This window comes from Gracilinanus agilis, chromosome 6, assembly GCF_016433145.1.
Source record: "Gracilinanus agilis isolate LMUSP501 chromosome 6, AgileGrace, whole genome shotgun sequence".
NCBI classification, from domain to species: domain Eukaryota; kingdom Metazoa; phylum Chordata; class Mammalia; order Didelphimorphia; family Didelphidae; genus Gracilinanus; species Gracilinanus agilis.
In genome coordinates, this window is record NC_058135.1 from 162,398,478 (window position 1) to 162,422,310 (window position 23,833).

A 23,833-nucleotide genomic window follows, 5' to 3' on the forward strand; every position below is an offset into this window, starting at 1 on the left:
TAATTGTACTTTTGTACTTGAGATGAATTAATTTTGCTTTCAGCAATATTCAGTAGAGTAGAAAGCCCCTCTCTAAAATGCCCCCAGGTTTAAATACAGTAAATATTCTTGATATCAACAATGTCCTTTTCCACTATTTCTGAAAGTAAGTTATTCCTCTCCAAACCACCCATAATCATTATACACAAATTCACACAATTGGACAGAGGTGTGAGGGTCCTGGCAAACTGTTGAGGGAACAGGTCCTATTAAAAGTCAGGCATTTGATCCATAGGACATCAGCATTTTTTCACCTTTCTGGTGGCCTGCTTCCTACAAGCATGCTGCTAGCTTGGAGATTTGCCTGACTTATTTAGTGGCCTCAGTACTAGCAAATATAGATGTATGAGTAGATATAGATATTGTGCCAAGCCCTATGGGCTTATGGAATAGCAATTCAGAATAAAGAAAAGGAGTTTATTTGATCTCTTTCCCTATAGAGATTGAGGTCCAACTCTACAAATACATTCATGTTCTCAGTCTTTGGAGCCCTTATTTATGCTTCTTTTGATTGTTGGTTAGAAAAGGTAGCTGAGGGCCCTTAAATAAAATAAAGAAATAACACATATTTATACTTTTTCCTGGGTATTGTTTCATCTAACTTTAATCTTTGAAATCTTAGGTGTAGAGTCCAGCTCATACATAAAATTCTTGCGTGGGTTTAAATCACCTGTGAAGGGAAGTTGGATGCTAGAAAGCAAAGGGTTAAACTTATCTAGAAAGGATGAGACATATAAGATTCAGAGAAATAAGAAACGCAGAGACAAGACATCATGTGATAAGGTCAGCATGACAACCTCTCAGATGAACAGAGGATCTTGAGAGTGACTGAGCTGAGCTGTCTTTATTAAGGAAAGTAGCAATGGGGGTTGTGGGATGTCAATCAAACAATCTGTACATCAGAAGTTTTAACATGTTAATGACAAAGCCAAAAGAGCTGATAACACTACAGATTGTCAGGTATCTGAATGCTGGCACCAGGCTTTTCTTAGGAATGCAAATGTAAGTCTTTGACATTACAAAACACCTTTAGAACTTGTGTTCCAGCCTTCCAGACTGTAGACTATCGGAGAGGTTTGAGTTCCACAAAATTTGAGCCCCAATCTAATCTAGGGATTCAGAAATCAATCATGTGAAATATAAGAAATATATCCATAAGTTTGGTCCATGAACACTTTGCTCATTAGAGTCAGCTTTTGAACCTCTTTACTATTTTCATGATTTGTTTATATCTGGAACCCTACATTAGTTGCCTTCATCATTTCTTATTTACACTTCAAATTTTTAACATTTTAAAAATGAAAACTCCACCAAATTTTTTGAATTTCCTGTTATTTTTAATTTATCTATGTATCTGTTTGAAGAAGGAAGATTTTTACAGATGTCAGAGAACACCAGCAACAGCATTTAACTTCCTTGAAACAATAAGACAATCAGGACTGTTGCCAGAATTTTTTGTTAGTAAATGTTAGAAAGGTGGGGGGAGCCCCAAACTTTTCTCTTATGCATTTTATGGTAATTTATTGCAAATGTGAATGGAATATTACTACATGGAATGAACCAGACCTCTGATTTTATTCAATCAATCAACAAATATTTATTAAATATTTACTATGTATCTAGGGACTATAAAGAAAGCTGGGGATACAAAGAAAAGCAAAAACAAACAACAAAGTTGAGAATTCCAATTGAGCAAATACCTTTTCCCAATGCAAATCAACACCTTTTCTTCATTGTAGAGTCTTAGAGAGTTTCCTAGATCACTAACATCTTAAAATGCCTTGCTTAGGATTGGTCTACCTTTATGTGTCACAGTCAGGACTTGAATGTAGGGCTTCTTGACTCTGAGACAGGCTCTCTATCCACTTTACCAGCCTGCCTCTCTATCACTACATAATCATCTTTGATGTACTATAACTATCATATAAGAGCATATTCCCACTGAGGGTCAGTTTGTCTATCCATAAAATGTGGACAACAAATACTGCCATTTAAGTGATTTTGTGAATACTTTTTTTGATGACATCTACATAGCACTTTAAACAGAAAGATAAAAATCATTGACAGAAATACAGACTTGGGAATTCAGAAGCTAGATTAGCTTTCCCATCACTAGGAGTATTCCAATAGAGGCTGGATGAGCATTGGTGGACTGTACTATAGAAAGGATTCCTGCTTAGATACAACTTGAACTAGATTATCCTTGTTACCCACTGTGAAATGCTGTGAATTCATGAGCCTTATATGTAATGATCTGTCTTTATGGGACTATCTGAGAATAGTAGAAGGATATGAAAGATAGCAATACCATAATAGTAACATGATTTAAAAAAATCACCTATTATTTCTGAGTAGACTAGTCAGTCCATGGTTCTGAACCAAGACCCTTCTGGAATAATGGTTCTCAAAATGATGCTTTCCAAGGGCCTGGTTAATCTTAAGTATTAATGTTGAAACTATGACAATTGTCAATAGTTTTGTTTTTGACAATAATTAATTTTATTTACAAGCTGTTGTTTACAACATTATTATTATTATTATTACAAAAATTTTTATAATATAGCAAGCTTTTATTGATTTCTTTTGTTTCTTATATCATAGTCATTCCCAGTGTCCTTTCCCTCCTCCTCCCAGAGAGCTATCCCACATAACTAATAGTATTTTTCAAGAGGAAAATAATCAGCACGATTAGTAGATATATTCAAAAATTTTTTTTAAAAATCTGGTGCAATATATAACCCATCTGCTTAGTTTCCAATTGTTTGCTTGTCACAAAAAGTGATGCTTTAAATATTTTGGTGTATGTGGGGATTTTCTTCTTATTGAAAATAGGTATTGATTTTAAAAACTATCATGGGCAAACTCTGGGACACAACAAAGTGAAAAGCAGTCAATACCTTCATTAAACCAACATTCTAATTAATAATATTCATAAGTTGCCATTGGTAAATTGCATAAACCTACAGAAGCAATGCAATGGAGATACTGGAAGATATATAATGCCCTTCTGATTATTCTCTCACCTGATGACTTTGTCTATTCCTCTTCCCTCTGTTTTCTCCAATTACTTTTACTGTGTTCACAATACTCAATAGATCATACATGTCCCTGGGACCTTTTCTCAGGCATGATGTGATATAAATTGTCATAGCCATCAAAGGATGCCTTATTATCTAGTCATTGGCTTACTAGTGATGAACTTCTTAGTACCTTTCTTAGCTAAGCTGGTCCTTAGGTAGCAGGCACACTCTGTCATTAAGATCAAACTTGAAATTTTTTTTTTAATTTAGTAGAACTTTTCAGGGCTTAAGCTCCATTAGCATAGTTTTTGAGAACTCAAGAGTTACCTGCAAACCAGAAAGGGAGGTTAGATAATGTGGTACTTTAATGGAGTACTGCTGTATAGGAGCAGAATGGCAACCTTGCCCTGGCATCCATATAATTTCTGAGAGAATGCTGGTTGTGCTAGCTGAATGGCTGGGCTGAGTCAATTGTCATAGAAATTTGTGATTCTGATTTTGATTAATAAATGTTAATAAACTCTTAAGTAGAGAGATGTGATCCACACGAATCAGTGTCATTCCCTTGGGCTAAAGGCCCAACAAGGCTTTCCTGAATCAGATTCAAGTATGGCATAGAACCAAGGTACATTGGAGAAGCCTCAGGCTCTAACGTGAGGGACTAGGAAGAGATGTAGACCCAGGGAAGGTTATGCCTCTTGGTAGTCTCTAATGGGAGGAGTCTCTTCACTTCTACATTACTATAGTGAAAGTGAAAGCTCTCATACAGCCAAACTTTGTTTCATAGCACCCCCTATTGATAGTACATATTTGCAACCTCTATGCAAATTTCATCGCAATATTTTTAAGATTACTTAAGATCTACTCATTTACAAACTTTTAACAGGCTCCTTTTATCAGCACACCAAGCTACAGATTGAACTGAGGGCATATCTTGATATCCTTAGTACTTTTAGTAATTAGAGAAATCATTCTTCATTTAGTAAATAATCTTATTCATCATTATTAGTTAACTCCTTTAAAAGTTACTAAGGAGCAAATGGGCAGACAGAGAAACATAAAATACTGAGTAGCAAAGAATAAACAGATTTTGCTTCATTTAATTGATTCATTATTTCTCCATAGAAATATAGTTACTAATAAAGGGGATGAGCAAATTTGAATATCGATATTTAACATGGTGATTTTTAAAAATAGGAAGCTGGTGAATGAAAACAGCATTTGGTATCAAAGTGGCAGAGGACACAGAGAGAGACACAAGAGATTGAAAGCATAGAAGCATATTCTCATAAGGACTAAACAGTCCTTGTTGTTGGAAGACCAAATTGAATCATCATTTATGTAGGTAGGATCAAAGTTCACAATTTGTAAGTCCTTTTTAAGATAAGCATGATTCAGCTTGTTTACAGTTCGGGCAAAGGCATATTTAGAAGCACAACTATAAGCTTCCAATCTGTAAACTTTCTTGAAATGCAAATCAAAAAATGGGTTATCCTAAAAGAAAAAGGGAGGAGGAATCATTATTTTTGTCATAATCTCAGAGACAGATACCATTGTTTCACCAATCCCCATTGTAGGATCTCCCATGTTTATTAGTCATTTAAAATATCAACATCAAGGATATATTTTTAAAAGCCTTCTAAACATGTTCAGTTCAAAATTAACATTCCTACATGAATACAATATTCTCAGTCCCCCTCCCCAATTGAATGTAAAGTAAGTCTTTCTGATAGTGCAAATTTTTTTCCACAACAGAAACAATAAAACATTATCTGGGTTTAAGGAATTACTAAATTCAGTTGTCTTTCCTTCTCAGTGTATGTGGATTTATTTGAAACATAGAAAGGAGTATAGTAATATAAACCTCCCTAAAGAATCCAAGGAAGGTGAAAAGGAGGGTTTTTTCTTTTTTTCCTGAATGGTACAATATTTTCCCCATCCCAAGCTCAGAAATGGAACATTAAGCTTTCTACCCTTTCCATACAACATGCTACCATTATACTGACTTTGAAAGATACAAGACTAATCCTGGCATAAAAGGTAAGCCAATTAATTCATCTTTTGACATTGCTGTTCAATCTAATCAATAACACTATTAATTTGATATTGACAGTCATATATAAGTGCTTATTTGAAAAGACAAATCCCTTTTATGCTTGTTGAAAATAATTTATTCTCTGATGAATTTGTATTTCTGTAACATTTTAAACTATGCTCCTTTCTGAATTTGGCAGCACCACTTTTTCATGTCTCAGCTATATCTGAATGGCCAGAGAGTTGTGAAATCAGCTTATGAGCACTTTATTCAGGTATAACAAGCCATCTACTTATTCCTAAATTATGTTTCATTTTATAAATTTAATTCTTAATTCTTCAGATGGTAATGAATAAATTCTATTATCTCTAATTGGATTTGTGGTCATAATACAATGCTTTTTTCCAAGTTAACACAAAGCTTATTTCACTGAATCCAACATACTTCTTTAAGGTCTATTTTCTTTGTTCTTCCAGGAATATGCTGAAGATATTTTAAGAAATATATAAAATATATTTGATTAAGAAATATATGCTTGTGGGAAGCTAGTTGGCTTAGTGGATAGAGAGCCAAGATATTCTAGATTTAAATCTTACCTCAGACACTTCCTACCTCTGTGACCCTTGGCAAATCATTTAACCTCAATTGCCTAACTCTTACTGCTCTTCTATATTGGAACTGATACTTAATATTGATTCTAAGACAAGAAAGTAAGGGCTAAAAAAAAGAAAGAAAGAAATACATGCATGGGGTGACCCCATGGACTATTATCTTATATCATGATAATCCTAAGAGAAGGTATAATAATGTCCTTACCACAACCTCTTCTAAAAAAATCCCCAAAGTGTAAAAGACAACCAATGCAAGGAACAAAACTCAAGAGCTCAAGTGTATTGTAAATGACAGCATCTGAGAAATATATGATGAGGAATATATATGTAGCAGTCATGAAGCATAAGCATGACAACCAATGGACAAATTGTATTATCCTTTGGTATCCACACAAAGACAAGAGAATGTGAGGAGGGCTGCTAGCTAGCACATTAGGTGGGTCCCTTGTTATAATTTGAGGGGAGGGGATGGGCAAGTGTTGGGCAAGGATAGATTAGTTTTAATTTGCATTATTAAAGGGAATATCAGCAAGGTCATGGATCCATGGGAATACAAGAGCACAAATATGATATTAGCAATTTATTGAGTTTTAAATTTAGGCTTAATATAGTTAGTTGAGTGAAGGATGAGTGAAGATGTACATTTGTAACTTTTTTTTAATACCCGTGCAGAAAGATGTGAGGAAAATAGTGACTCAGTAGAGGTTTTAAAAACAGAAGTTAAAATACTAAGAGAAAAACTGAAAAGACAGGGAGAGACTATAGCTCCTCTCCAAGAATCTTTCAATCCCTTACCTGCCTCTTCTGTGAGAAGAAGGGCCACACAATGATGAACTGTAGGAATTTGTTAAGAATAATCAGAAATAACACCCAGTTGAATAATAACCATAGAAATAATAATAGGAATAATAATTATAATGATTCCAGGAATCGCAGCTTTAGGAGTGATAAATATGCTAGGAATAAAAATCAGGAAGATGATAACTCATATGAAATGACCCCACAAAAATATCTCTTAAGTGGAGCTCGTCCACGAAATACTTTAGGGTGCTACTGCCCTTCTACGTGGGGCAGAAGGTAAACTCTATTGTTTTTAGTTTTGTCTCCCCTTAAAATAGCAAAGAAGAAATTGCACCATCTTTTTTTGTAACATTTTGTGCCTTTTGTAAAATTTTTTTTCTTTCTTGAATGTATTATTGCTTTTCTACCTCATTTGCACTCACACTGCAGATCAAGTAAAGTTAAAGAAGAAATGAATCTTATTTTTTAGCAAGTAGATTCTATATTTTACCTCTGTGATTCTGAAATATACACATTTTAAAATATTTTTGTTTTTCTTCTTGCATGTGCGATATAATATTCAACTTTTTCTCTCATTTTTTGTATTTGAAGCACAGGTCACCAGTATTAAAAGCACATTGAATTCCTGGATTTTTATTTTACAATTGCCTTTTATTTTTCTAATAGAATATTTGGTTTTTTAAAAATTCCTTGTACTTAAAGTACATATAATCAATATTAATTTTTGATTCTGCAGTCATATAAGTTTAAAATATATTTGCTATAATATTAATGCATACCCCCAAAGTCCTAGATTATGGTTATCTGTCATTTATTATTAAATATGTAAAACCATGATTAATGATTATGTCTGATTCCAGAAGAAGGGAACAACAGAGCCACCATACAGTGCAAGAAGCACAAGGTCATGGAGACCAATCAGTCCCATTGGGATTGATGAGAAACCGAATAGTGCCATGGAGCACAAAGTCAAAAAGACCATGCTAATCCAATTAGGATTGTTGAACTTTTATGTCAATATTAAAGGATGTGAGATTATTCTTAATTGAAGATTGATAATAGTTCAATCCTCTGGAGACCATCTTTAATATATTAAACCCATAAAACCTCTTTTTCACCCTTACACTTTAAATTTAGTTTCATTCCTATTCCATTTCAAAGTTATCTTCTTTCTTGTTCTAAACTCTTGCATTTAGAACTACATGATTTTTGTTTAAAACAATAAATATGCTAATTTCTGAGAATTTAGTTATAAGAGCTGTGAGAAGACACAATTCCTAGAGCATTAGATTTTACATTATAAGTAAAGGTCATATATTGAGAATGGCAATGCTAGGCACAGTCTACAATTCTATACTTTAGAAAAATATATCAAAAATTTTCAGAGAAAATATTGATATAAACTTTTGAATGGAAACTCTCAAGTGGGATGTAGTTTGTGAAAAAAAGAGATTATAAAAATGAAATTTTGAAAATAAGAATAAAAGTGACCTTCATAAAGAAAATATTATGGTTGAACAAGGAGCTCTCTGATGATCTCATATTTTTACATTTTACATATTATATGAAGATATTTCCTGGTTGTGACATGTGATATGTAAGAGTCAGAAAGATGGGTATTCAATATAGATTGAATGTAAAGAATGGCACAAACCTTTAAGAATAGTGACAGGATATCTAAGACCCAGAATGTTTTGAGGTTTGTGAATCATACCAAGAACATCAAAGAGAATTTTTCAGAAACCCTACATTTAGGAAAAAAGATGAAGAAGGATGGGATTAGGAGCAATAATGTTAACACATGACTGAAAGAGGAGAAATTTTGAACTTTTTGCTTCTATATATTTTTAATAAGGATTATGATCTTTAAGCTGATAAAAATAGAACAAACACTTGAGAAGTGAATGAAGAAGTTGCTGCTTTCAATGATTTCAAATATGTAGCCCAAAACCATTTGTTTGCATCTTGGAGTATTGAAAAAAGAAGAGGAAATGATTATGCAACAATTGTCAATAATTTCCCAGAAATTCTGGAGAAAGAGTACTACAACTGTACATAGTTGTTGTAGAAATTGGTCCCAAGTTTTAAAGGAGAAAAGAGTAGATTCTGAAAACTATAGAACAGTAGCCTTGTCATAAATCTCCTGCAAACTCTACAATGGATTACTAAATATATGGTTTCTGAGCATTTAGAAAAAAATATTGTTGCTTAGAGTCAGAATAGATTCATTGCAGGTCTAGTAATGCCAAATTATTTAAATTTCTTCTTCCTTTAAAAAAATAGGATTATTATATTGGTAGAGTAAAAGAATGCTATAAAATATATCTTCATTTTTGCAAAGCTTATTTCACTTATTTCATGATATCTTTGAAGTCAAAATAGAAAGTTCTGCATTGGCCCTAAGAGAAGGTGGAGACCCATTAGAAAGATAAGAGAAATTCTCAACTGATTCTGGGGCTTTTGTGTTCTTAACAGTGTAAATAAAACTTGTTTTGTCTGATGCTTTATGAACCCAAGTCCTTAAATAGAGTGTTAATAGATTCCCTTTGTGGGGGAGTACCATTGGCTGATGTTCCCAGGCAGCTCTATGTTGCAGGTATAATGAGTAAACTGGTGGATAACTTTTGGAAATTGTCAGATCATAACATTCTAAGATTCCCTTTTTATTAGAGCAGCCAAGCTAGAGAAGAGAGAAATCTTCAAAGTTTAGACCCAGGCCCTTTCTGTTGGGAAGGTGCCTCTGATATAAGCATTATGTATTTGGCACTACAATCTATACTGACAAACAGGCAAGTTTGAGAAGGGCCACCTATGTGTTTAAAGACCTAAAACCATATCTTATGAAACATATTGAAGAAACTACAGATAGATATCTTGGAAAAGAAGTTACTTAAAGGAAACATGATAGTTATCTACTGGTATCTGAAAGGTTATCATTTCCAAGGGATATTAGATTTATTCTGTGTAGCTCCAAAGGGAAGCACCGATGCTTGTAAGGTATAAGGGAGCATATTTAAATTCAGAATGAGGAAGAACTTTCTGACAACCAGTTTGTTTGTTTTTAAGAAAGTGATTGGAAATATTCAAACGGTTTATATGATAATCTTCTAAAAATAGAACAGATAGGAGCCCTATATTGAATGGGAAGTTAGATTACATAACTGCTAATATTCCTTCCAAATCTAAGATTCTATGATTCAATTAATTTAGTTGTGATCTCTATTGGAGGGGGAATGGAAGTAATGAGAATTCATATTGGATTGGGAATGGATCCAGGAAGCCCTATGAGATAAAAGAAGGGGGTTGCAAATCCAGCTAACTTAAAGGTCATAAGGATAAGATTTTGAGATTGACAGGGGGATTAATTGGGAGATCCTAGACTATATATTATGTTTAATAGAAAAGGCTTCATATGTTCACAAAATGGAACAAAAATATTGATAAATTCTTTTTACCAAAAGGTCAGTCACAAAATACAATATCTTAACAATTATTGAGTATCATAAATATATGAGGATACAGAAGGCTTAGCAGATTATTTCAATATTTGTATTATAAAACAGCACTTACAGTATCAGCTTCTTTTCCATCAATCATCTCCAGATCATTCAGAGACCACTTTTTGGTTACTTCATATTTTTGTTCTAGACCTATTCTGTAGTGTTTCACGATAATTATTTTTACTTCTTCTCTTTTAGTCACTGCAAAACAAAAAGTACTTATAGTTTTCATAGACTATCAGATGACAATGAAATAATTCAATATATTACTTATATATTTCCTTTTCATTTTATGACCTCAAAGTATTTTATTCCTGTTCTTTAATGTTCTTACTGCAACTTTACAAACTTAGAAAAACATTTTTATTTATTACAAGTAGAGGAACTAAAAAATCCATCAACCTGGAAAGGACCTTAGAGATCATCTAGAACACTGTGTTCATTTTCAGAGAAGAAAACTCAGACCCAAAGAGGGGAAGTGACTTGTCCAAGTATAATAGCAATAGGTTTCAGTGCCAGTGTTGTAATCTGACTCTTATTTCAATGAACTTTGTAGCATACCCGATTGCCTCAAAATTATAATTTTTTTAAAAGTCAAATCTATAGTTTCATTGGATATTAAGGTACTGGTAAGAAACATTTTATATGTTTTCTACCAAAACATTTGATCACTTTCTATGAATTTAACAGTCTCAGAGATTTGGCACTAAGAAGTTAAATGAATGAACATCTTTTCCCAGAAGCAGATCCCTGCTATCTTCCACATGAGTGTCTCTATTCTTTAGTGACCAGAATATTCACCAAAGCTGAGTTATACATATAACCTTCAAATAACTGGGGCATGATGGGTTCAGTTATATAAACACTTTTTAAAAAATCCATTGTATTACAAAATTGATATTATTTAGTTCCAGCTGAAACATATGAGCATGTCCTCAAAATAAAATATAAGATGATATTCCCTAAAATTAAAAAAGAAACCACTTAGCATCACATATTAGTTTTAAATAGTGCTAAGGCCAGAACCCAGAATCCCTGAATTCTAGCATTATTAATCAATCAATGTGTATTTATTAGTCACCCATTATATGCTTCTAACATATTTGGATGCTATTGGGGGAAACAAAGAGAAAACAGTACAAGATAGGATTTAAATAAAGGAGGTAAATGGAATTTTATAGGTTATAGGAATTTTATAGGTTTATAGGTAAACATTTTGTGTTGGGGGGAACTGAGCCACCTATATATGCATTTTACATTGAAAAAACTAACTTGCCTAAAGTAGACAACTTGCTTAGGGAAGGGTGAGAAATAAAATTCTGGGGAAAGAATATGGAGGAACTTGAAAACCATATTTTATATTTAATGAGATAAGCAATAAGAATTTGGGTTCTTGAATGACATTCTTCATTTTAATCTGCTCTGCTACAGTCCTAATCTGACTCATTCTGATGAAGCGACCTTGAGATCTCAAAGATCACACTAATGAAGTGCAGGCTCTGACAAATTCTACCAAACTAGAAAAACATTGAGTATGATGCAAGTAATGGATTATATGTCTGTTGTCAAAGGACCAGATTACCTAAACTCTTAGAGGTTAATCAGTAGGCTAACCTTAGGATCAAGTTCTTCAGTCACTGTAGAGCATTAAAATCTCAATATTAATTGAACAAGTACACAGAAATGCTGTCATTTCAGTCTTGGAGAAGTGGTAAGCAATGGGAAACTTTATGATTTCTTGAATAGTGGAATGAAAGGCTTGTTTTAGAGTAAATAGTTCGGAAACGGTACACAGGATAAATTGGAAGGGAAAAAGGACTCTCCAATTAGAAGACTTTGGGGAGTGATCTAGGTACGAAATGGTGAGTACCTGTAAGGGCAGTGGAAATTAAAAGGAAAATCTGAAAAACTTTTTAATGGAAGAGAAAAGGATTTAGTGGATTTAGCTATAAAAAAGTAAGGTAAGATAGTAAGTCTGATTTCAAGTTTTCTAGCCTGGGCAACTTGAAAATGAGAGATGGTATGGGGAGAAAGGAAATGAGTTCAGTTTTTAATATTCTTAGGCTTCTAATATCCTGACTATATGTCATGAAACATCCTTGAAGGATCAGAGAGTGAGAGGGTTATTAGAGATGCATTAAAAACTGTAGTAGATGTTCAAAAAGTCTTTTGTTTAGAGTCATCAAATGGTAATTATTTTTGTTCAGCTACATTTTGATTTGCTATGTCTTTCTAATCTGTGTTAAATGATCAGGTCAATGATTCCAGTTTTCTCTCTTATATTGGCTTTATTAACTCAATTCATTTTCCACTTTGGCATGATTCACACTGCTACTCAAATCTTGCTGTGTTGGGGTCCACTGCAGTTGTGACTAGCTTAAGGTTACTAAGGTTATATTCCCAGGCACTATGGTAAATCTTTTGATATCTAAGCCTTTCCTCTCCAATTAGTCAAAGACTCCTATGGGTTAAAAGGAGAACATAGACCAAAGGATAGTTGGAATGTGCTCATAGTTAGATGCAAGGCAGAGGTTTAGGTAAAAATAAAAAGCACAAAAAAAGGAATAACCCAAGAGTTAGGAGAACTCAATGCCATGGAAATTAAGAAAGGAGAGAGTTGCAATAAATTAGTCATATGAAATGACTTATGGTACTTGAGGGGGATGAAAGTGAAGAAAAAGTCTTTGGATTTTCCCAGGAGGAAATCACTGGTTACTTCTTTGAAAGCCATTTTGGTTCAATGTTAAGGGCAAAAATGAGTTTATAAGAGAAATGGAGAGAAAGTAAAGGTAATAGCATGGGATTAATGTTACAGAAGGAACTCCAAAAGGGAGAGAGAGAACAGGATCAGCTATAGGGCTTTGGATTCTTCATTGGCTAACCCCTATTTGTCCAATTGGCCTAACTCCTTTCAATTTCATAATGCTGAATGATAGGCATTTCAAGAGGCATTTCTAAAGTAGAAATTGTATTACACTTAAAAATTAAGATAAATGATAAGCATAAAGTGAAGGCTATAATGCAAAAAAAAAAATAGCCAAGTGAAACATTGCATCTAGATTAGCTTGATCCTATAATTCCCTGGGAGAATATCCTTTTACTCACTGATAGTTATTACACAATTCCACTTATGATGCTACTAAAACCAAATCTATGATGTGATGTGTTTTAGAAACACTTTTCTGTTTTAAGACAATGTGATAAATTTCCATTTTGCTCTTGCATTAATACACATATTGCAGTTTAATTTTGTTGGCAGCAGAATGCATGCATGGAGATTACAGGCTGAGTCAACTCCAGCCAAAGTGGACTCTTTGGTTCTTGGCTTAGGAGAATTCTTAGAGTCTCATAGGCTCTGAAGAGGCTATTTTGCCAAATTAAAGCTCTCCTATGCCTCTGAATTTTCCCAAAGTGTTTAACTGTTAACACTTAGTTTCTTATTATTTTGACTTCAGTAATACTGTTAAGTGCTAATGTAAGACCAAATTTAATTAAACAAACATTTATCAAGTACCTACAGATGCAGCACAATATAGTGGATGGAGTCAAAAGAGACCCAGGTTCAAACTCTGCTTCCAACACTTACTAGCTACTGGGTGACCGTGAGTGTCATTTAATTATGAAGCCTTAGTTTCCTCATCCATAAAATATGGAACACTTTGTAAACATTAAACCAGTAGATAAATGTCTACTAAAAATAAATAATTTCATTTAAGAACCCTGCATTAGGTATTAGCGACCTACTTTTCTGAGCATGAGTTTTTTTTAAAATTTATTTAATTAATTAAGAATATTTTTCCATGGTTACTTATTCATGTTCTTTCTCTCCCCTCCTCCCAACCCCCCCCCCTCCTGTAGCCAGAGGAGAATTCCACTGAGTTTTGTCATTGATTAAGTCCTATTTCCATATTATTAATACTTGTATTAGGGTGATCATTTAGAGTCTATATCCCCAATCATGTCCTGAGCATGAGGTTTTCTAAGTGGTCTGAAGGATAAAATGGAAAATGAAAGAACTGCCTTACAAAGGTTAAAATTTCTTTTTTTTTAAAGAAACACCAAATTTTATTTGACCACATACACATGCCATTTTTTATTTTTTAAATGCCAGACTTTTAAATTGTTATATCCTTTATATAAGTAAAAACTTGAAGAGTGTATTTCTTTTTTAAAATGAGGATTTTAAAAAAACTAATAAGCATTAAGGAAGAATAACATTAAGGAAGGAAGAAAGGGAGGGAGGGAGGCTAAAAGGAAGAGAAGAACTAAAAAAACACTCATAACAAATATCCATAGTCAAGCAAAGCAAATTCTTTCATTGGCAATATCCAAACATATATGTCTCATTCTGCAATTTATGAAAAGGGAATCCTTTATTCCGTTTGCCTAGTTGGAGTTAACACTTTGGTTACCTTTTGATTGAATCAACAAAAGCTTGAACTAGCTGAAGGAGCTCTCAAACCACTTAGAGAATTCACACCCTCAGAAACTTAATCATCCAGGAATCTGTGAACCCTTTTGATGAATATTCACCCCTCTAGAAGATGAGATTTAGAAAATTCACACCTTTAACTGTGAATCTTTTTTATGAGAACTTAACCTTCAGAAGGTGAGAAGTCAATCCCTGAGAAGTGCTAGACAATTTGGAAACTATGATTGGCCCCTGTGAACAGGGGCAGGGACAAGAAGCCCCTATAAAAGGCCCTCAATTTCTGGGGCCAGAGGAGTTGAAGAAGGAAGTTGGCTTCAAGAAAGAGTTGGATTTCAAGAAGGTCATCTCAAGGAATAAAGTTGGTTTCAGGAATCACCTTCAGCTAGAGTCATTGTCTTGACCTGCCTCCTGGAGGGAACTTGAGTGAGTGGATAGCTGGCTTTCCTTTCCTGTCATCTGGAGAGAGTTTAATTCCTATTGAAGGTCAACAAGTCCTGGCTGAGTCAAACAGGTCTGCATAGAGTGGAAGTTACTCAAGTAGCAAGATTGCAATATGTATTTCTTTTGTATTTCTTTGCTTTCACTTTTCCCACCTCTTTTGTAAATAATAGCTATTAAGGTCATTTCAACTCTGAGGAATAATACTTTGAATCAGCAACCACCACTATTATTTATAATCTTCATGTATTTTAGTCAAACCATTAAAATTTAATTCTTACAAATTTGAGCCCATAAATTGTCAAAAGGTAGATAATCATCTACAGTTCTTTGGAATTATGTTTCATTATTTCCATTTATCAGATTTCTCAAGACTCTCAAAGTTGTTGTTTTTTCTTTATAATGTTACTCTTCTATAAATTGTTCTAATTCTGTTCTTTTCATTTCATCTTATTTCATGTAGTTTGTCCTAGTTTAGATGTCAGTTTTATAATTTTTCTCGTATAATAATATTCTACTTCATTTATGTATGATATGTGTTTAGACTTTCTCTAATTGATTGTTATGCCCTTAGTTTTTAGATTTTTGTTACTATGAAAACAGTTATGTCCTTTTCCTTTTCCTCTGATCTTCTTAGGGTATAAGCTCAGTAATTTTATTGCAGAACCAAAAGATGTGAGTGATTTCATGACTTTTTGAGGAATAGTTCCGAATAACTTTCCACAATGGCAAGACCAACTCACAGGTCCACCAATAGTGTATTAGTCCTTGTTTTTTTCCATAGTCCCTCCAAAATTTGTCAATTTCTTCTTTTTTTTTATCTTTGCCAATTTGATGGATGTGATATTAGAACCAATGAGGGTATTTCTAAATGCCCCAAATAAATCAGTGTAACTACCAGATCTGACATCTATATATTGTTGTTGTTTTTAAAGCAGTGATGGGAAAAGATTTCTTTTATCTAGATCTATTTCCTTAGAAACAGGCTGTATAGGGCCATTGCTCTCACTATCTTTTGTTTACCTGCTTCATTTAAAAATTTTAAGCAGATACTAGGAGAAATAAAACATTTTCTTAAATGTCTTATGCTATATTGTTAAAACTCATCATATTGCAATCTTGCTACTTGAGCAACTTCCACGTCTATGCAGACCTGGAGATAACAGCATGTGTGCTCCAATTTACTGCGTCAAATAGTGATTAAAATGATGAATAGAAAGGTTAAGATTTCTAAAAAGTTTTCTATGTTTTTATTTTAAAAATCTGCTTTAAATCTTTTTTTTTGTTCTTTACAGTATGAAATTGCTAAGATAACACATAACACTTTGCCAACCTTAAACCACTATACAAATCTGAACAGAAAATGGAGTTTCCAGATATTTATAACATTTTATTCTTTGCACACACAGTATTACCCAGTTAGTTGCACATCTGCTTTGAATTATGTACATTTTTAAATGCTTTTGAACAACTTTATCCTCATTGTGACTAATGGGAAAGTATTTATGAGATTTATCCTTATATGTGATAGTTTTTTTTAATCCTTACCTTTTGTCCTAAAATTGATATTAAGTATCAGTTCCAAAGCAAAAGTGCAGTAAGGGCTAAGCAATTGGGATTAAGTGACTTGCCCAGGGTCATACAGCTAAGAAGTGTCTGATGCCAAATTTGAACCCAGAATCTCTCATGTCCAGGCCTGATTCTCTATCCATTGAGTCATCCAGCTGCCCCATGATGCAATTTTTGTAACTATAGTAGTAACCGGTCCATAAAAAAATACAATCCAAAATCTCATTATCAGTTAGAAAGCATTCTTAATTAACAAGAAGCTAATCTAGATGCAATGTTTCACTTGGCTATTTTTTTTTGCATTATAGCCTTCACTTTATGCTTATCATTAATCTCAATTTTTAAGTGTAATACAATTTCTGCTTTAGAAATGACTCTTTGAAATGCCTATCATTCAGCATATGGAATTGAAAGGAGTTAAGCCAATTGAACAAATAGGGGTAAGCTCTGTCAGTTTGTGGCAAGCTATATAGAAATGCCTTCATCAATATGGATGTCTGAATCTTAACATTTAACAGTTAATGTGATTTTGGATAAGAATCTTTCATATGAACCTTGCTTAGAATTGAAGAGCTTCTATTTAGTATTTGGAAAAGTAACAATGTTGGTTTAATTTAGGATTGGTAGTTTACCATCGCCAAGCAGTTCATCAGATATATCACATATATTTAAAGGAGTAAGTGTCCTGGCTTTGGAAGAAGCTAGCTCATTTGTAATTAATTTGTTGATAATTATGACAATGTAATCCAACAATTCTAAAATTCTTAAATTATAAAAATTAGGAGAAAACAGTGTATTAAAATGGAACCTTAGCCAAAATCAATGTTAATACCTATAATTTTATATGTCAAAAGCAAATGTGTTTTTGAGGATATGGACTGGATCTGTGATTTGATTGGTAGGAGGAACTCCCAGATGAGGGAACTCTTACTAATGCAGTTAATCACATTTTTTTGAAATTTATATTATTAGAGCGTTAGCTAGAGCACTGAGAGATGGAACAACTTGTACAGGATCATGTGGCTAGGATAGGTCAGACATAAGTGCTAAACTCATCTTTCTTATTTTGAGACTATCTGCTATGCTGTGGAGAAACTCTAATATGAGCTACCCACCATTTCAAACTGAGACCCTGTTTTGACCCGAATCTAGAAGTAGAAAACATTTTATTTGAACTCTCCCATAGAGACTTTTAACAATATCCCACAAATGCAATTTGGTCTAGTGAATGTGCATGTGTGAGTGAATGAGTCCAAGTAAATATCTTTTGAAGAATAGCTTGTGATGTGCAAAAATCTTGTTAAATATTAAATGTTTTATATATTTATTTCTTTAAAAGTTTTATGAAAATTAAAGCTCTTGATGAACAGAAAGTATTGTACTGTATTGCTCAAGATACCTGCCTTCTGTAGCTAATGGCATTTTATTGCTGTTTCATCTTTAATCTTCTGATTCTCCTAACTTTAACTTTAATCTTAATAAAAGGAGCATGAATAGATTTGTCCCAAGACACACTGTTCTTATGTACTTTCTTTTTGACTATTGGACTTCTGTGGGTTTTCAAGACTAATCCTGATAGCCAGACCTGGAGGTGGGAGGTTCTGGGTTCAAATCTAGCCTCAGACACTTCCTAGCTGTGTGATCTTAGGCAAGTTACTTATCTAGCCCTTGCTTTTCTGGCTCAGAGTTATTACTAAGCAGAAAGTAAGGGTTAAAAAACCCCAACTAATCCTAAAAAATTGGCCTTGAGCTGCTTCTTTTTACCCAATAACCTAAATTCACAGTCTTGACAACAGTGTTTCCAAATTTATCTAGACTTTCTCTTTTTTTTTAAACCCTCACCTTTCCATCTTAGAATCAGTATTGTGTATAGGTTCTAAAGCAGAAAAATGGTAAGGGCTAGGCTATGGGGTTCTAGTGGCTTGTCAGGGTCATACAGATGGGAAGTGTCTGACTCCAGATTTGAACTTAGGGCCTCTCGTCTCTAGGTCTGGCTCTCAATCCACTGAGCCACCCAGCTGCCCTCTAGACTTTTTTCAAATGCATTTAGTGGTTTCCTTTTATTTATTATTTCTGGATGTACAGAGACCACACCATTATAAATGATTTTACAAAATCACTTGTCACTCTAGTTCATGGCAATTTTGTTTGCTATCTGTGTTCTTTATTTGTCACACAGAGAGAAAAGAATAGTAAATATGCCCTGAATTGCCCTGTATTGTCTTTAGAATCTTAGTATGTATCACTAATATTCAATTTAGGCTCTTTGGAAATATGAAATATTTTTTAAATGTTAATATATCTTTGAAATAAAGTAACTTATTTAAAATTAGTTTAAAAGTTGCTCCAACATATTGTGCAAAAAATTTTCCAAAAGAAATTTCCTTTACTTTTCTAGACCTTGGCTTCCTTGTCTATAAAAAAATGGAGGAGGGTGTTAGATTATAATAAAAGGTCTCTAAAGTCTCATCCAGTCTAATAAGCTATTATTCTAGACTAAGCTATAATGTACTGTGATGTGCTATGCTATGTTATGCTTTACTATGCTATATGTTACTATTATAATCTTCAGTCTTTATTTCCTATCCCCCTTTGGACCATATTTTATAAAGCTTTATTTCTTTTTTGGGTGTGTGTAAAACATTAAACAGTAAAAACAAAACAAAACAAAACTCCGTGAGGACCAGAATTATTTTCATTTTTTTTTTTTACTTTGTATCTCCAGCATAACACCTATTATGGCATCTTGCATATAGTAGGGATAGAGAATAGATCTGTGATTTCATTGGCAAAGGGAACTCATGCCAGAGGATTCCCTTTTTCAAACCAGATTGCTACCTTCTCTGCCATTTATAGTCTTAGCGAGCTACCTAGAATATTGAGATATTTAAGTGCCTTGCTGAAAGTTATAAAAATCAGTGGGACTTGAACCCAAGTCTTTTTTCTAGTTTCAAGATTATTAGGCCATGCTGTATCTTGAATGCTGAATTGAAATAAGTGTGACTCCATTTCATGTCTTGGGAGATTATTTTTAACTTTTGGGTGCTTTAGATCACTGCCTTAGCCATTATCTTTAGTATAGTGTTTTGCATCCACAAGATTCGAGGTGCCTGGTCTTTCCATAAGGAGGAGACTTTTCATTGTTAATGATAGCAAAAGACTTAGTAAAAGATATTCTTAGGGATGGTACAACTTGGTGGTGCAGAAGACAGAATGCTGGCCCTGGAGTCAGGAAGATTTAGCGTCTTGAGTTCAAAACTGACCTCAGACTAGCTGTGCGGCCCTGGGCAAATCACTTAACTTTGTTTACCTCAGTTTCCTCATATGTAAGATGAGCTAGAGCATAAACGACAAACCATTCCAGTATCTTTGCCAAGAATATGCCAAAATGGAGTCATGAAGAGTTGGACTCAGTTGAACAACAAATCTCAGGGATGTTGAGAGTGAATTCTGAGGAGGAACCACAAGCTGACAGTATAGTCTGCTTGTGGTTAGAAAGAAGTTGCTGCTTGTATTTCTTTTCTTCTGGGAATGCCAATAAATTGTAGAGAGGAAGGATGAGACATAAGTGGAAGAGGTACAGGAAGTGTGGCCGATGTTAGGGGATATCTGATTTAGACATATATCAGATAAAGTTTCACTATCTGTAATTAAAGTCGATTCTGACCTACTGGCTGGGAACATAACATGTATTGTTGACTAATATCAAGCATATAAGTAAGTCTACATATATGAATATGCATATATTTCAAATATATGTGTTTTTCAATGTGTCACAGAAACAATTGACATTGACTAAAGTTCTTCCAGAATCAATTGTTTTAAGAATGTACAAGTTACAAAAAGTAAGCAGATTTCGGAGAAGGAAGAGATAGCAGTTTGCTAAGGGGAAAGTCTACATTCCTTTTGAGATCTCTGAAACTGAAACACACTATTGAATCAATTTATTCTTATGAATTTTGAAAGTCACAAGAGTTTTAGAGGTGCTGAGATTGAGAGCTGTATTGGACAAGGGAGTATCGTGTGGTTTATTGTGTGGAAACATATAATGACATTCTATTTGAAGTTAACCACCTTTCAAATGCAAAAGAATTTCTTTCACTTCTTATGAATAGTGAAGGAAATGCCCCAAATACAGTATGTTAAATGCAGTCTAGATATAGAACAGGTGCCTTCAGAGTCAGGAAGAGTTGACTTCAGGCCCTTGATCAGACATATATTGACTGTTCAACCTTGGATGACTTAAAGTCTTCTCTTGGTCACCAGGCCTTTCAGGGGCAGATCAGATACCTAAATGCTCTGATAGAGGGAGTTTCTTCGCTAGGAGTTCCCTATGCCAAAGAAATCACAGGCCTCGTCCATAATATGAATCACACCAAATGTACTTATTTCAATCATACCAACATATTTTTTAATTCTAGTAACTGGATTATTGAACTTTAGCTGAAGTGATGCTATGTTATAGACTATTAAAACCAGAAAGAAATGATTTCATTTTCTAGATGAGGAAAACTGAGGCCAAAAGAGGTTCAGCAAGTTTCACAAGTTGTAACAGTCAGTTGGTGGTGGTGCAGTACTGCACCTGGAGTCAGGAAGATGGGAGTTCAAATCCTTCCTTAGAAATTTACTAGCTATTGGCTTGCATCCATTCTATATCTAAATTTAGGATAACTTTCCTCTTCTTCTAGGTACCTCTTTCCCATTGGAAATCATTTTCATCTCTCTATTCCATCCCTATGTGTTATCATTTGGCTTTCTGTTCTGCTGTGTCCTCAACTCTCATCCCTTCTTCCTCATTTCTTAGAGAAATGGACCAAGGTGGGAGCCTGATCATTTCTGAAGAGAGCCCAACACCAGCTCATGTTGATTTCTCTCCTACAATAGCCTGTACCGTATCACTTGGGATATATTTCCTAGTAGCTTTTCCCCCTTCACTACAATTTGTTTGAAGGTGGGGTGGAATATGATATTATTTCATGGCAGCCAATGTAGTATTTATTAACTTTGTGCCCTTGGACAAGTTACTTTCAGACCCTCATCTGTAAAATGGGGAAAATGCTATATACACTACCTATGTGAAAGTTAGGGTGAGGATCAAGTCAACATGAATTTATTAAGCATCTAATAGGTAACAGGCACTATCCTAAGTACTAGAGATATATATTAAAAGATGCAAAAATAGTTCCTGGGCTCACAGTCTAGTGGGGGAGATAAAACATGCAAAAGACTATGTATAAACAAGCTATACACAAGATAAATGGGAGATAATCAACAAAGGAAAGCTACTAGCACCAAGGAAGATCTGGAAAGGCTTCCATGGGTTTATACACTCTTGTGAGTTTTTATAGAATTGTTTCATGTGTATTAGTTTTGTCTCTCTAACTGGCTTGTGAATTCCTTGAGTGCAGAGCCTGTGTTCTGCTCCTTTTTAATCTCCTCCTATAGTACCTAGTATGGTTGTGAACATACTATGGAGCATACTATGGGGAGCTTTAGAAAATCAATTCAATTAAATGTTGATTACAAAAAGGGGTGCCTTAGTGGATTCAGAGCCAGACCTGGAGAGCAGAGAGTTCAAATCTGGCCTCAGACATTTCCTAGCTATGTGACCCTGGACAAGTCACTTAACCCCTACTAATCAGCCAATATACGGTATTAATTCTAAGGGTTAGTTGAATTGAATTGAATATCTTTATGACTTAGAAACAAGGAAAACAAAATATTTTCTTCTATTTTAAATGAGGCTAGGGTGTTAGAAGGAAGAAAAAGAGTTCTTTTGGATTACTGGAGAAAAAGGGAATCATAGGATGAAAAAGAATTTGAGAATCAGCTTTAAATGTTCTATTATCCAAGAAGGGAAACAAGGACTGCAATTTCGTCAGTACAGAGCATTCCCCAGTGGGAAAATGCCCCCTAACAACATAGTTCAATACCTCCTCAGCAATTTACGAGCACTGAATAGCAAATAAGCGACTTGTCCTGGGTCCCATAGCTAGTGACAGAGGTTGGATCTGAACTCATCTTTTTCTTGGACTCTAGGACAATTCTCTCTCCTCTATCCCGCATTGCCTATCATCTGACCTAAGAGTAGGAAATCTCATTCTAGGAAATAAAAGAACATTAATTGTCAGATAGTATTTTGTTATGAAATATATTCGGCTAATTGGAAATACAAGTTCTTATGATTCTTCCCTTACATTATGAGAGCACATTAGTGTGCAGTGCTATACAACGGTGGGTCATTACCATTGTATAATCACCTCTGTTTACCTCTTTCTTTTTATCATCTATAAAATGGGGATTAATAGTACTTGCACTTCCTACCTCACAGGGCCATGGATACAATGAACCATTTAAAACACTTTGTATAAAGCTCCATAGAAATGGATACTATTGTTATTATGACTCAGTTTCAATAATGGAGGGCTAAGTATCCATCTATCTTAAGATTTTGAATGTAATGGTTTATATATGACAGTTGAACTAAGGTCCAGGGCAACTCATTAATTTATTAGGATCCCACAATTTGCACTCAAATCTCAAAAATGGCTAGCAAATACTTTTTTATTGTTTGATATAAAAATAATAAAGAGTCCCTGGTACCATCTTTAGAAATAAGATTTTTTTTAAACCTAATTTTCTGTTTTAGTAACAACTCTAAGATAGAAGGACAAGGGCTTGGCAAAGGGGTTAAATGACTTGTCCAGGATCATCCAACTATGAAGTGTTTGAGGCCAGATTTGAACTCCCAATTCGAGACCTGCAGCTCTCTCCACTGTGACACCTTGTTATCCTGAGAGTAGTTTTTTGTTGTTTTTTTTTTAATAGTGCTGTTTTAGAAAAACGAAAGGTAACATGTCATAGTGGATAAAGAGAGAGTTGGATATGAGGTCATGCAGATCTGGGGTCAAATCCTGCTTCTGACACATACTGTGACGCTGGGCAAATCCCCTGTCTTTCTAGTGCTTCAAGGCAACTCTCTAAAGATCTAAGTTGTAGAGAAGTTAAAGTGTTACACCAGCAGAAAGTTCCCACCCCTGGGAATTCTCTCTCCCAATGAAATCACAGCTTCAGTCCTCATCCCTTGGAAAAATATCACAAAATCAGTTCCCACGTGAAAGGTTAGGTCCTATTTCTTGTTCCTCATGGAAAAGGAACACTTTCATTTCCCCAAACGGGTAGTGAATTGAACAGAAGAGCTCAGCCCCTCCCATTATTTCACCCCTTAGGTTAGGGGAATTCTTTGCTTATTAAAGAGAAAGAAAAATCTTCCAATACAATAAACTACAAACAGAATGCACAAGATAGCCCCTTGGACACTCAGTAGCCCCGGCCATTTTCAGACCCATTTTTGAACAATTAACCGATAGGGTTTTGTCCTCCCCCCC

At 34.3% G+C, this 23,833-nt stretch overlaps 1 protein-coding gene across 1 annotated transcript in view; it reads right to left on the bottom strand.

Moving 5' to 3' along the window:
• Positions 1-4,286: 4,286 nt before the first annotated feature.
• Positions 4,287-23,833, bottom strand: part of EXOC1L (exocyst complex component 1 like) — a 20,263-nt gene continuing 716 nt past the window's right edge. The window contains exons 2-3 of the mRNA XM_044681188.1: positions 10,077-10,207; positions 4,287-4,553 (exon numbers count right to left, since the gene is read on the bottom strand). Of these exons, the coding sequence (XP_044537123.1) occupies positions 4,287-4,553; positions 10,077-10,207 (398 nt within the window). The remainder of the gene's footprint in view (positions 4,554-10,076; positions 10,208-23,833) is intronic.